Source organism: Apis cerana, linkage group LG1 (genome assembly GCF_029169275.1).
Source record: "Apis cerana isolate GH-2021 linkage group LG1, AcerK_1.0, whole genome shotgun sequence".
Taxonomy (NCBI): domain Eukaryota; kingdom Metazoa; phylum Arthropoda; class Insecta; order Hymenoptera; family Apidae; genus Apis; species Apis cerana.
Window position 1 is genome coordinate 7,961,293 of NC_083852.1, and position 15,281 is coordinate 7,976,573.

Sequence of the window (15,281 nt, forward strand, 5' to 3'; positions counted from 1 at the left end):
TTGTCCCTGTAGAACGAGGATGCATCCGAAGGGAGGAGGAAAAAGAAAGATAAAAGGGAGATACTCACCGTGTGGACGAAGAAAATTTTGAAGCTCTTTGGCTCGACCCTAAGCTCCGGACTCCAGGGTATTTCCCCCTTGAGCACCATGTTCACAGGATCAACGTAGTACAGGTGTGGTCCGGTAGTGAGCAGGAGCATTCTCCGTCTCGCGAAGAGCCCTTTCCTCTTGTTAACGAATCCTTGCTTCAATATCAGATTCCCCTCGACGAACCCGTCCCACTGATTAGAGGCACGTTGCTTCTCCAATCGGTTCCTGATCTCCTCCGGCGTTAAGTCGGCGATGTTACCGTCACTGGTGATCTTGGTCCTCCTCGGCTTCTCGCATACGACGGTGCTGGTCTGCGCGGGTTTCTCGCGCTCGGTAGTGGTGGTGTCCTCGTCGTCGTCGTCGTCATCGTCCTCGCCGATGCCCAGACCGAGAAGCCTCGTGAGCTGTTTGTCGTCGAGGCCGGGCTCCAGGTGATCGGGAACCCTGTACTGCGACCTCAGCTCCTCGTTCTCCGACGTGCCGGGTAGGTAGGGGTATATCGGCGGCGGTGTCTGCTCGTGGAGGGTCTCGAAGTCGACACCCTCGAAGAACGGATGCGCCCTTATGCTTGGGTAACCGGCGCCGTGTTCGTCCTGCGCGCCCAATCTCTGCGATGGCTCGAGCACCAACAGCTGACTGACGAGGGATCTCGCCAGCTCGCAAAATCCATCGGGGATCTCGTACTCGAGCTTCAGGATTTTTTGGAATATCATGTACTCGCTCCTGGAGCGGAAGGGGGGCAGACCGGCGACCATCTGGTAGATTATACAGCCGAGGGCCCAGAGATCGGAGGCTCTGCTCGTCTTATCGGTCAACAGCTCCGGCGACACGTATTGGGCGGTACCAACGAACGAGCCCCTGCGTTCTCTTCGGAACGGTTGCTGCTGCTGCTGCTGCTGTTGTTGCTGCTGCTGCTGCTGCTGTTGCGACTCGTCCGCCGCGGGATGCGTCACCGTCTCCGGGTCCTTGAGGATCTTGGCGCTACCGAAATCGGTGATGAGCACGTGCATCTTCTCGTCCAACAAGATATTCTCCGGCTTGAGATCGCGATGGATGATCCCGAGACCGTGAAGGTACTCGAGTGCACGAAGGATCTCCGCCGAGTAGAACTTGGTACACTCGATGTCGAACGAGCCAACCTTGTTGATGTACGGCAGGAGCTCACCGTTCTTCGCGTAGGACAGGACGAAATAGAGTCTTTCCACGTCTTGGAAGGTGCAGAACAGGCGCACGAACGAGTGCTTCGCGCCCGCGAGCATGTTCAACACCTCCTTCTCTCGCTTCACGTACTCGGTCTTCTTCTCCTTGATGATATGACGTTTGTCGCACACCTTGATCGCGTACTCTTTCCCGGTGTGGATATCTTTGGCGAGGTAAACCTGCGAATCGACCACGAACACGTTAGATCGATACAGAGGCTCGAGGTGTAGCTCGTAACACGACGAGCAAGCGGAGAAAGATGGGAAGGAGGCGTTGGAAAAAGTTTCGACCGCCACTATACCGCCGGTACGCAGGGAAACTTTTCTCGGTAATAAGGGAAAAGTTTTGAGAGAGGAGTCACACCGAGAGGATTCGAGAGGGGGTGACACTTTTTCCCTTCCTCCTCTCCCTCCTTTTCTTCTCTCATCCCATGCTCGTAATTCGGGGCCTCTTAATGATTTAATCGAGTTAAGGGATAATACACTTACGGTGGAGAAGCTTCCCTCGCCGATCGCCTTGCCAAAGATGAAGTCCTTGGGAGTCCGCTTGTGCGTTGGCGGGTTGATGGTGGTAAGGGCCGGGTTCGTGGTCGGTGAAACCCGGGGCGCCAGGGTGTTGGGTGGCGCTACCACACCATTGGTCACATCGTTCGTTGGTGGAGACATTTTGGACACCGGCCCCTCCACCGTTACTGCCGGCTGTGGCGAAACGGTAAGCGCCTGGTTCGCCACACGCTGCAACGGAAACGCCAACGACTTAATTATCCACCGTATTTATTTATTTTACGAGCAGTATATCTCCCGAGTTAAGCCCACACGGATATCTGCGACAAAGATTTTTCTCCGATTCTTTTATTTTATTTTAACTTTATTTTTATTTTTATTTTTATTTTTTTTTTTTAGAAAATAATTGGTCTTCGCTCTAAGCGCCAAATTCTTGGCTAGTGGTGGTTTCGTAGAGACTCTGTTAGTGGTAAGCAACGAAGTGACCACTGGCGGCAGTTACGCTCGCGTTTCGTTTCGAGGCGTCAATTTCTGCAAGATACAAAAGCGTTCCAATCGCTAAGTGGTGGGGCGCAAGGAGGCATGAACTCGTGTCCGGCCACTTAACTCTTCTCATCCGCTAACGATCGTCCGGTACCAGGAAATCAAGCGCCGGAAGTGACGTCATCATAACCGACACGTGGCTATGTCGTGCAGGTCAGGATGACGGACTCGTCGTTTAATCGTCAATCATTCTAACCACCTGACGATTCCGTGCCAAAATCGAAAGCGACCGAAATGTCACAGAGTTGCGTTTCGTATTCAAAGTACGTCGAAGATCAAGGCTGCGCGCGATTCGACCATGACTCGATATCTATTATTTCACAGATTGTGTAATCTAAAAAGGCGACTTTCTACCGCATCGTCGACACGATCAATCGATATATGCATTTTAACGGATGCTTCTTATCTTCAGAGAACATAAAGAAACATATGTAACAGCTGTATAACAGGGTCAAAGAATCGTCAGATACTTTTTGACAATGATGAAATTCAATGGATTGGTCGGGAGAAAAAAAAGGATTTTGCTGTACACGCATACGAGGATGATTTTTAAGCGGTGATCGCTTCATTTCCGCTCCGAAAGACGATCGCGCCCCTTTCTCTTGCCGCTTCCTTCCTCCCATCACCATTGTGTACTTCCGTCCAAAGACGAATACCGCGTTATACCGTGGCCGTTATAAAAGAAAGGAACAAGTTCTCATCCTCGAACAAGAGAATCCGGATGATCCTCCGTCGAAATGCTCTCCTTTCTTCTCTGACCTTCCCTTCTTTCCCACTACCCGTTTCAACAGGGAACGGTCTTTGACCGTTTCCCAAACCTGCACACCGGTTGACTCCCCAAACAAGCTTTTCGCCGAGCAAAAGACGCAGGAAATGCGCGTTGCGAGAAACCTTTTGCCAACGGCGCGGGTAAATATCGACGACGACTCTTAACGAGACGCCATTGCCGAAAATGAGCGACAGAGGGTATCCGGTGTAGAAAAAGGATGGCATCTACAAAGCGAAATCGCAACAAAAGATTTGGGATAAGGTTTGAATAACGGTCGTTAATGATAAAATAACGGCAACATTTTTTACTCATCTGGAATCTTCTTCATCGATCTTTTTTTCTTTTATAAAGAAAAAAAGAAAATGTCGAAGAAATAATGGAATGAAAGAAGATCTATACAACATTGAATATTCCCTCTCGTATTTGTGAACTATTAAATTCCTCGTAAATTTCGCAAGGAATCGTAAATAATTATTACACCGCGATTATGGTGTTGCTAATATATCCATACTTGAAAGATTTCGACGAATTAATTAAGGAATTTGCGGCGGCAACAGAAGATGAGAACAAGGAAAAGGTCGTAAGCGAGAGAAGGAAGAATTTATATTTAGACGATGAAAACGCAAGTCGGCAAGGCCCTTTCTTTCATCTTCTTTATCTACCTTTCCTCGTTCTTCTTTCCAGGCCGGTTACGAGGCGGGCCCCACGGCGTCAACCATCCGTGTCAGGACGTCGACCTCGTCGAGCATTTGCCCGAGAGCCACCCAACAGCAGCCCTACTACTCCCTCTGCTTGGCTGGCTTTCGCTTTGCCCCGCTAGTTTATTTATTTGCTTATCTATTCCTTGGTCCCCTGACACTCGTCTACTTCTCTCACCCTCTCCTTCTATCTCCTACTCTCTCTCCCTCCCTCACTATGTAGCAAGCAAGGGGGATAACCACCGACGGATACCGCAGGATAGAGAGCAACGTCGATCGCTAGATATCAAGGAGAGAAGTCTCAAGCAGAGGGGACTCGGATAATCGATATACCGACTAACGTTCCACTACGACCTCGCAATTTGCTTAGATCGTAGATATATACCGTTCAAGAGTATCAGAGAGAGCGCGCTCCGTTTAAAATAAACCGCTCTCACGTAGATATATAGCTGCATGCGCGCGCTTTCAACCTTATCGACTTAGACGAGTAGTGTTAGTTGTGTGAACAATAACCTTTCTTGCGACGATGCATTATATTTCGTTTCGTCGATGACCTTGCGACACATTCTATCTGGAACAAATTTCGAGAAACGCGAGAAGAAATCGATACGAGAAATAATCTCATCACGATGGGAAATGATAGAAGAAACGAGATACGTAATACGTATAATGGAGAAGTTTTGCGGAAGATGAAATTCGAAATACGTACAATGATCAATCAATCTAAAAAACGTATAACATCTCGCGGGCGTCCGTTAAACTCCTCATCTCTCTCATTCCCTCGCGTTTAATTCTCTCTATCCTCCTGCGATTGCTGAATCACCCTGTACACACAACCCAGCAACATTCCAACGGACATTCTAATTTTAGCCTTGCTCGTCTCGTCTCTTTCTCTCATGGACAAGCGCATTCTCTATCCGCGCGCCTTGTAAACGCTCCTTCGTTCTCCGCCTCTCTCGCTCTAACCTCGCGAGGTTATGTTTTTCTTGCAGCCTGTCGAGTGCTGCCCTCTGACGATGGTACGCGACACTTTCCTCTCTTTTCTCCTTTCCCTTAGTGCTCGCACACATAGAGACACGCACACCAGACGAGGACGAGAAGACGAGCACGAAGGGCGACGGAAAGAGACGGAGAGCAATGATCGTGTACCCCCACTCTGTCGCATCAAGTTTTTTGCCGGCTACCAGAAGGGACTACGCCTATTGGCGCAGGCGGCCAGCACTTTTGCCCGTGAATGAGATGTTTTGCATTCGCAGACGCTGAGAAACGTGTCGCGCGCGGGCTGTGCGACTAAATTGGAACACGCCACGGCCCGAGCTGCCTGTTCTAGAGAGACTAATAAAAGGGTCTCGAGAGGAACGGCGTCGATTTTCCAGCAAGCCCGATTTCTCAGCCGAGAATTAATGTTCTAAGCGAGTCTTTTACGCTCGTGTACACTTGATCTTTGTTTATTTACACGAGCTCGCTTAATTACCAAAGCGCTAATTAGATAAAAAGAGTATTTATTGTTTGTTACTATCCCTACGATATGCATGTGTATGCGTTTGCTACTTGCACAAAGAAGTGGATGAGAATCAGCATCGAACAAAAAAAGCGACAGTCGTTCTCGAATATTATATTCCGACTTTGTCGCTTTACAGAGAATGCAACAATAACATTTCTAATCTTTGTACTATCGTTATTGGTGCCTTGGTTTAAAAAAAGCTCTAAAAAAGCTCTAAAAGAAGCAGTGCGATTTGTACATTTGCCACTAACGTGCAAGAGAAAACAAAATGCCACAGAATGTTCGTTATAAAAGAATTATACGAATTATACGAGTTATACGAAATTAGCAGAAGAGGTAATTAATTGGGAAGGATTCTACAGTTGTTTACTAGTGACACAAGAAAAATGTACTATATATTGCACAAACTTATGAAATAAAGAACATCGGCAAATTGTAAACAACATCAATCGAATGTCTTTCACATTATAACGAATGATATAACCAATTAAAATTACGAGTGCTATAGAGGACAATCGATCTTGCGCGCGAAATATTTACACACATCGATGATTATGAGACGCTACGTCGTAGCCGTTCGAGAAACATTATTTGATATAGCATATATTTGAAAAGCATCCTGTGTCCAAGAGAAATGGCATTAAAACAATTGATCGAGCCATAGACGTTCGCGATCGCTCGAGTTTTTTATTTTTTCTTTTCGAGTACCATCGAAAGATAAGCATGGCATCGACAAAGATCGAGCTACGTCGTGACCAACACGGCCACAAAATTGTTTGCTTTCACATCCTATCGTATAAACACGCAGACGATCCAAACATGTTTTTTCGGTCGCGGACCTCGATGAGCATTACCCAACGATCTCTCACTCACTCCCTCTTTCCTTCTTTTCCTCTCTCCCTCGCTCCTCTTTCGAGTCTCTTTCGAGTGTAGCGGAATTTTGCGATCACTCCAAGTTCACGTGTATCGCGTTTGAACCGTTCTCGAGATTCCCGATGACTCGATACTTTCCAGCATTCCCGTCAATTTGTTTCCATTGCCGAAATACAGAGAGGACTGATACACGCGGAACGCTGTGTTTAGTCGATAACCACACTTCGATAGGCACGAATATAAATTTTTTCTTCTTATCGATTATTTCTTCTATTGTAAATATTTTTTTTTATATATAAATATAAATTTTCGAATCGTACGTATTTTTTTTAACAGTGGAATGGAATTGACATTTCAGTTGATTTCTTTTCGCGTAATAAATATTCGTACGGACGTTCATTTGACTAGCATTCTCGGTCGAAAAAGTAACCGTCCCAGTCTACGCGTCTCTTTCGAACGGAGATGTATTTTGTCACTCGTAGACGTGTCACTGAACAAATATGGAAATTTTTAATTTGTCGTGAGCTCAAGAAATTATTTCTTGATTTAACACTAAGTGAAATGGCACTATTTCTATAGAAAATTCGCAGTTGCGTTCGACAGTGAACGTAAACAACTTTCGAACCGTGTCGTGATTACGTTGCCTGTTTTGGAACCAAGGGCTCCGGGCGAATTTATTTAAAATTCGAGCGAGCGTAAATTATTCATGCTTCGAGGCAGTGTGTTAACCTCCTCCTTCTTTCACCTCTTTTTTGGTATACCGAATCTGCATTCACTGTTCGTTTTCGTTTCCGAAGTCACCAAAATCTCGTCGAAAATCTCCGTTTCACCGATTTTTTTTAATTCGAGGAATATTAAAATATGCCGTTGATACGTCTTTCTCCCGAAAAGAAACGTCGTTATTCGCGAAGAGCGTTTTGAGAATAGGCTTCGACGAAAGCTTTATCTAATTTGACATTTCAAAGCGAAATTAACTTCACGAATTTTCCCGCCAAGGCAAAATTAACGAACGAGCTATGATCACTAAAGAAATGTTCGAACGAGCACGAAAAATAAAAATTATCCGTTTGCCGCAATGAAATAATTACCAATCGAAAAACACATCCCATAGAACATCCCATAGCGCCTTTTGAGTACAAAGTTACCACACTCTCTTCGTCGACAACAGTATCGCGATCCGTGGGAACGTTAGCTTCGGACGATTCTCAGATATTTGATCGAACAAAAGAATAAAGCGACTCTAACATTGCTTTCTTTGGTAGCAAGTTGAACATTTTGATGAATTTTCATGAATGATAAACAATAAGTTTCAATCAAATGTGATTGGTTGAAGAGTGTTAATCTATTGTCATAACAACCAATTCCCTAAACGACACTTCGCGGGATCTGGTGGGATCATTTGTAAACAGGTACGAAATATTTCTAAAGTTTCCCTCTGTTTCCGCAAGAACAAGCACTTGAACGGGAGTAGCCGCGCGGCGTCACACTCGATCACATCTTTCGTAGACTGGTTCGTTATTTTTTCACCGCGCGTTGAAATTTAAGGGTTATCGTAGAGACGCTTTCTTCTTACCTTGAATAATTTTTTAAGCCTCCGGTAGCCGCGATGTAATCGCGACACGTACTGCTTGTTGGAATCCAGTTTGAATTATTAAAGCCACAGTTGCGAAAATAAAAGTGAAGAATGAAAAATGGAATAAACCAAAGAACTATTTTTGCTAGTGAACTCTCTTGAAATCCGGTATGTGTCGCGGTTGTTCGTTACAGTTATGATGCGAATTTCCGACAGCGTCTCGATTATGTTTCTTTCGGATCAGTCTCGGGTACATATATACATATATATGCATGCGCGGGAACCGAAGAACGAAAAACACGTTCGTGGCCGTTGAGAGCCGTTCGCTTACTGAATTCTACGCCTGGCGTGTCCCGGCTGCTAACCCGCGCTTTCCCCCCACCATCGGCCACTCGTTGGCGGCAAGCCTCCCCACCATTCGACCCAGCCCCACTATCGCGTCCCTCCACCACCAGAAAACGAGACCCGCATCCGGGAATAGTGGTGGGGAGATCGAGGGGTAGCGATCCCTCCACCTCCAGCATCGATGGTAATCTTACCGCGGATCGTAAAGCACGCTTACCCCTGCGGTCAAGTGCGAAAATTGCAATGAAAGCATCGAGACACCTCGAGTCTTTCTCTTCTCTTCTTATTCCTCTGGTATGACCATTTTTCCTTTTTTTCTTCCGATACCAGAGAACGAAAAACAAAAGACGACGGTTGCTGGGATATCATTTTCTTCAGTTGCGGTTCCGTTAAATTCTTTCGAAGAAATATTTTCAAAGTCTTGATAATTCGTTTCAATAAATCTAGTCAAAGAGATTAATATTTCACGGAACAGTTTACATATTTATCGATAATAACGTAAAAAAAAAAAAATATTTTTAGAAAACTACTATCGTGCGACATCATAGATTCGAATAATGAAATTCCATGATATTTGAAACAAACAATTCGACATCGTTGCAACGATTGTTCGTTTATGTATATTCTTAAATGAATCGAGTCGGAGCAGGATATATCGGAATGATATTTGACGATACAAAGCGGTCGATTGTATCGAAAAAAACATCAAAAGAGTTGTTACGCATTCCTACGATATGTTTGCCCAGAAATGTCTATTTTCTTTCGCATTGGAAAGAGTGAAAATTATTAAACGAACTTGTCGATAACCAATAAATTCGATTCTTTCGCTTAAGATCGGTGCATTATCGACAGTAAACACTGTGGATAGTTTGTCATCATAGACAAACGTTCAGAACGACTTTACGTGCGAATTTGATCGCCGCCTAAGGAGAAGAGAAAAAGAGACGTTGCGTGGTGGGGAGACGAATAGATGACCGGTAGTAGGGGATGGCTGGGGAATCCCGCGCAATGCGCATGTGCAATGATACTGGTGGGGTTACTCAACCGACGGCGCCAGTATTCTCATCCCCCTCCCAACTTCGACGAACTTCTGGCTCGTCGGTGCTGTTGCCTTGGAAGGGAGGGCAAGGATCACACGCGCACAGTGCCCTGTCTCTCTCTCTTGGTGTGTTTGTTTGTTTATAGTCGCGTTCTGGGAAATACCCGATGCGAGTAACGGACTCTTGTGCGCGCGGAGGCTTGCACTTCCATTCTGGCGTTGCATCCGGTCGGTTCTCCGCGAGTATCCCGACGAATGCCTTCCTTAGTATTCTTCTTTGCCCTGCCACTTAGCAATTCCCTCTTCCCTGACTGCTTAAACGCTTGTCCTTTTAAAGCCTTCTTTACGTTTATTCATTCGGTCTTAAATGTGAAAGAATGAATTACGCGTTTCTTGCTAACTCTACCATTCTCCAACGTTTAGTATACTCTTGGAACTTGATTTCGAGTTATCAGTCGAGACTTTTTACAACTTCTTTTTTTTTTTTTTCTGTAATCATGTACAGGTGTAAATGTGTAACATGGTTGAATTATATTTTATACGTACAATTCGATGTTGTTTCGTGTGCAGTTTTAATCTGTGAATAAATAATAAATAAACTTTCGATATTTTCCGTATCACATTTGATTATTGATCTATCGTTTGTTGGCAGTTTTGAAAACACGGTATATTGATAACCTAATCACAACACGCTCGATACAATCGAGCACGCAACGGGCTGATAAAAAATTTATCGCAACACATTCTCTCGAAAAGTAGTTCACGCGTAATCTCAAGAATGCAGTACATCAACCACGTTACTCTTCAATGTATGCGGGCATACATACCGCTTACTTGTATACGTGAATCTACAAATCGCATAACAAATATTTTACAATGGAATTGTGTAACAATTATTTCGCGGCGCCGTGCGGAAAATCAAGACGTGTCTCGTACGATAAAAATAATGATCAAATTGACAATGTGCCATTTTAAACAAAATCGGGAAATGTATTCGATATGTCTGTAAAAAATAATTGCCTCGATTTTCCTTTCCGTCATTACTATGCGGAAAAAGACAAAGAAAGTCAAAATATAATCAAATCATGGGTTTAAATATCGAATCATCATCGATATTATTAAAATTAAATTTCGCATTTCTCTCTCGATATAGTTCGAAGCCATGAAGAATAGTTCCGTACACCGTTGACGATGGTCATTCGTTTTACAAATCTCGGTTCATTTATTCGAGCGACCGAACCGAATGGAACAGTCCCTCGAGCACGCATTTGCGTGCTCGAGCGATGTTTGCCGACAGCATCGCTCAACCAAACCGATTAATATCCCTGACTAGTCCATTTAAGAATATTGTTATTCAACGTTCAACCGTTAATATCTTGTTTACACGTTCCGCATAGGATTGTCTTGCCGCACAAGACGCAGCGGAACGACAAAGTCCAGCATACCAGGAATGGTTTCGCAGTTATTGACTCTTCCGCGAATCAGCGGGCATTATCGTTTCTTTAAATGAATAATTGCCGTTGTTATGTCTCGTTGCAGCACAAGGCAAAGTTTAGTCATCCGCGATTAGAAATATTTTGATCGACGACCGGACCTTGCTCACCTTCTTTATATTTCGAATCAAACCTAACCTGCTCATCTCGAATTCATCGAATTCGAAGGAATCACGACCCGCTTGCTTTGAATCACAAATCGCGAAGAATATCGGCCGAGTTCTCGTCGAAATATTTCACTTCGAAATAAGCAAGTACATGGATTGCTCGCGTTTCATAATCGCGTAGTCAATATTAGGCACTCGATGTCCCTTGATGCAAGCGCGAAAAGATTCCATCAGTCGATACGGAAGAGCCATCTAGACGAACATAACCTAAGGAGGTAAACAATGGGAAGAACGCTCGCTTACGCTCGCATTCGATCATCTCGTGAAATGACTATGGAAAAAAAGACCTTTCATCCCGATAGGAGGAGGGTTTCCACTTAATATGTCATGCAGTCATCGAACTTGGAACGTTATTATCGTGATCGCTTGCTCCAGAGCCTCGTCGCAATGCAAACAATCATCCGTCGCCGACCAACTGGCGATACACAGAAGGCAAAATACGCGGTGAAACGAGAGAGAAAGAAAGAGAGACAGAAAAAGAGAAGTCTCGTGACGTGCTGGTACATAATTAGCGCGCGAAAATAGATTTTTGCGAAACGAGCCGAGCTCCGCTCTGGTATGTCAATGAAAACAAATCCTTGTTCCCCTTTTTTCCCCTCTCCTGCTCCCTTTCTCTTTGCCGAGGCCTGGTAGCTCCGGCGAAGGCCGCCGAATACTGAAATATACACGCCATTCGGAATAGTCGAATCATTGTTTGCTCGATCGAGTCTCCGATATCGTTTTGCTTCTCGCCAAACCGACCTAGCTTCCGAAATAACGGCTTTCCCTACCTCTATCCATACGCTGACCCTACAGCGAAACCTATGCCAGTACGCTTTATGGAGAGAAATTTGTTGCAGATTTTCGCGTACGCGAAATACAGGAAAATCGATTTCTAGACAATCGTCGAGTTCCTTTTCACGGGGAAAGTATTTTTTTCTTGGAGAAATCGTAGCGTTTAAAGAATTTCTTATTGTTGATAAATTTATCTTGTCGCTACGCTTTATGAAAGAATTGTATCGAAAAATCTGTATCGAATCAAGTGATAAAATTCCGAAGAGGATTTAAAATTGAAGAAACAAAAAAAAAATAATAATTACAACGATTAGCGACTATTGGTCTAAAGTTACGATATGTAATTGCGCACGAATCATGGAAGTAAAGCACAGAATTGTATAATATTTAGTTTTAACAGCTAATATAACAGAAAATATTGTGTACTTATCATCGGTCCCCTGTGTGCGCTACACTCGGTACAAAGCAATAAAGAGACACAATTGTGCAAACATATAAAAATGTAATTGAAAAAGTTACGGTCTTGTTTACATAATGCGGAAAATTTGCATCGATATCCGACAAATCGTCAAACATTTCGTGAAAATTTACCCGTCCTTTGATCGTTTTAATTTCTCGTTTAAACAATCATTTCAATAGTAATATGAAAAAAGCATTCCCTCTTTGAGGCAAATATGACGTACGCCCTTTGTATCACGGGAACACTTTTTACGAGACCATAGAAAATAATTTTCCTCCTCGACGTCATATTATTAAATTTCGAAATTGAATTGCAACGTTTGATTGTTACGTATCCCGTCTTTTTTTTTACGATTTCTACGAGAATTAATATTGCAGAATTTATAAATTACAAAAAAAAAAAAAATCCCAAGTTTATTCTTCTTGACGGAATGTCGGACGTTTAAACGCGGAAGATTGTACGTGGTGGAACCGATATGTAGAATGCATTTTCTAATGCAGTTTTGCCACGCTAATATCGGTGCCAGAAAACCATTGGAAAATCGGTCACGAGTGACTAATCACCTAGGAACGAACGCTGTTCTCATTCCGTTCCGTTTCTTGCGAGGGAAACGTCGAACCAGTCTCCAATATGAAAAAATTAATTCGCCGTTTTTCCGGGTGATGAAATTTCCGATGTATCTTTTCAAATCGAGACCGAATTCGATATACTTTTTAAATAGATTTTAAATTAACTCCATTCCAGTCTAAATGAAAATTATTAATCCTAGATCAAAGGATTAAACTTTATAACTTTTCCACGTGATAAATTTATTAATCCGTGACAAAAAAATGTAAAAACACTTTTTTTTTTTTTGATATTATTCCTACCATCTATCGAATGAAAGACAATCGCTTCAAATGATACAAACGCGTTCCTTTGTCTACGACTTACTTACTGGACTAGATTATTGGACACACGGTGTGCGTGCTACGCAACACGCGGATGATTAATCGTTTATTGTTATGCGAATCAGTGGCGAACCGATCGCGAAGAAATGATGCCCCCACGCGTCTTTCTCAAAAATCGTGACGACATCGTTCGAAGAAACAAGTACTCACGGCGTATCGTGCCATAACGTGTCATAACGTGTTACGCTGTTAAAACGATCGGCGGCGACAACCACCTCGCCTTTGTTGTTGGATCGTACGCCACGTTCGACGTGGAAGAAAAACAGCCGGGTTCGGCAGAATAAATGGCCGAGCTAATTAATGAATGCACGAGCCTCAATGGACATTTCGCAAATAAAGGCGCGCCTCCGGCGCGTGTGTGTCGCTCAATAAAACAATGATTTCAATCGTTTTCACGGCGCTCTATAAACGGGAGCACATCGAGATAATCGCTTCGTCTTTCGACCAAACGGTTTTCGGGTTAAAAAAAAGAAAACTTTCCTCTCTCTTTCCCGAAATTTATAAAGATTCTGGCTAAATAGCGTTGAAAAAAACATCTTGGGTCATTTATCGTTCGGCGAAAGAATGGAAAGAAGAAAGGAAGGAAGGAAGGAAGGAAGGCAGAAGCGGCGGCGCAAAAAGGAGGCATTAACTCGATGAAAAAAGGGAGATAGAGCAAGATAGACGAAACAAAGTTGCTCGAGAGATTCCCCTCCGGGCAATTATAATTGATAGCGGGTGGCGTAGCGAGATGTAGCATTATAGTTGCGGTGTAGAAAAATTTCAACTTTTCGATGGAGAGAAAGAAAAAGAGAGAGAGGGATGGCATTAAATAGCTATTATTAACAGCCGTCTGGATGGTCGTTACGATAGTCAGGACGCTTGAAATTACTCTAATTTCCACGAATCTGGCGGGGAGAACGGGATGCAAATTCCCCTATTTATTTTGCCGGCGATCTCAAATATTTTAATAAGAGCGATACACACAACGGTTCTCGCCTGGCGCCAATTCCGCGCGTATTATCGTATTAAAGCCTTGTAATTTCCACAAGCTGACGCACCAACCCTCGATTTTCTTTCTTTCGAGGTGCGTGCACGCGAGAACGGGGCCCGGCCCAGCGAAATTTCAATCTCCATCGGCCGTTCAAGAGCGTTCGGTCCCTTCGGCTGTGGATTAATCGGGTGCCGCGGCGCGTTTTCAACCGAGCGAGCGGGGCATTTCGTCTCGTTGTTATCGGGCAGTGATCGCGCGAGCAGGGAACAGGGAACCTCGGCCCCAACCGACACGGATCGACGTTCGTGGCGCGCAATCGCGTCAGATCTGATCGGTGAATTCCAGAGCGATCGCCGATTGCAGGATCTAGCGCTTACGTGACTAATTAGTCGGGAATTCGAGCGAAATCGCCGGCCCCGCGCGCTCGATAGTGCGTTACCAAGGAGTGCGCCGATAAAAAGTCGGCCGACGTTTTATCGATCACATTGTGCGGAGGAGGAGAAAGAGCGGAGGAGGAGAAGAAGAAAAAGAATAATATAAAGGGAAAAGCATGGTCGGCGATCCGGTAGAAGAGAGAGAGTGTGTACCGATACACCGTCTACGCTCGTTATTTCCCCTCGAGCCTACTTCACTTCCAAATAATCATCGATAAATCGACTCATCCGTTTATCGACAACATTTTTATGTCGAATAAACAAAATTAATAGATTATCCAAAAAATGTTTGGCACGAGAATAAATTCCTTTTATACCGAGCAATGTATACGGGATAATAATCTCGTCGAAACTTTTTCGTAGGAAAAAAGAAGTTAGAATTAGAAAAGCGAAATCATCCTCGAAAATAAGGGGGAAAAAAACCGCGACGGGGCAATTAGAGCGTCTCCTCCCCCCGTAAATAGCCGCGAACTAGGGGGAACAAAAGTCAATAGACGAATGGTGCACGCGTTGGTGCGCGGTAATTTTCCTACTCGAGGCGAAACCGAGGCAGCGTCGTCTCATGCCGCGCTCGCTCGCATGAATGGAAAAAACAAAGGGGTGGGTGGGTGGTTAGGGGAGGGGAGGGGATTAATCGAGGAGAAACCGGATAGCCGACGTGCGGAAGAAATGCAATTAGAAAAAGAGAGCAGCGGAGAGAGAACAATGCGGATAAAGCGGGCCGACCACGAGGCGGCTTGTGTGCACACGGGCCGGGAGAGCGGAAAGACGGCGAGCCACGAGGAGAGGAAGAGAGAGAGAGAGAGAAGAGGAGGGGGAGAAGGAGGAATGTATCGCTGTGACCGATAATGCGAGGCATGCCCGCGTCTGGCAATAAATAAAAAAGTATTTGT

The 15,281-nt window shown here is 44.4% G+C and overlaps 1 protein-coding gene across 8 annotated transcripts in view; it reads right to left on the reverse strand.

Annotated features, from left to right (window-relative positions):
- LOC107994871 (3-phosphoinositide-dependent protein kinase 1) overlaps positions 1-15,281 on the reverse strand; it is a 491,030-nt gene that overhangs the window by 4,138 nt on the left and 471,611 nt on the right. For 7 of the 8 annotated variants that reach the window (XM_062081837.1, XM_062081856.1, XM_062081881.1 and 4 more), the window contains 2 exons: positions 1,779-2,024; positions 69-1,469 (listed from right to left, as the gene is read on the reverse strand). In XM_062081837.1, the coding sequence (XP_061937821.1) occupies positions 69-1,469; positions 1,779-2,024 (1,647 nt within the window). Of the gene's footprint in view, positions 1-68; positions 1,470-1,778; positions 2,025-7,268; positions 7,708-15,281 lie in introns of those variants that run through there. The other variant, XM_028665190.2, reaches the window with a different exon arrangement.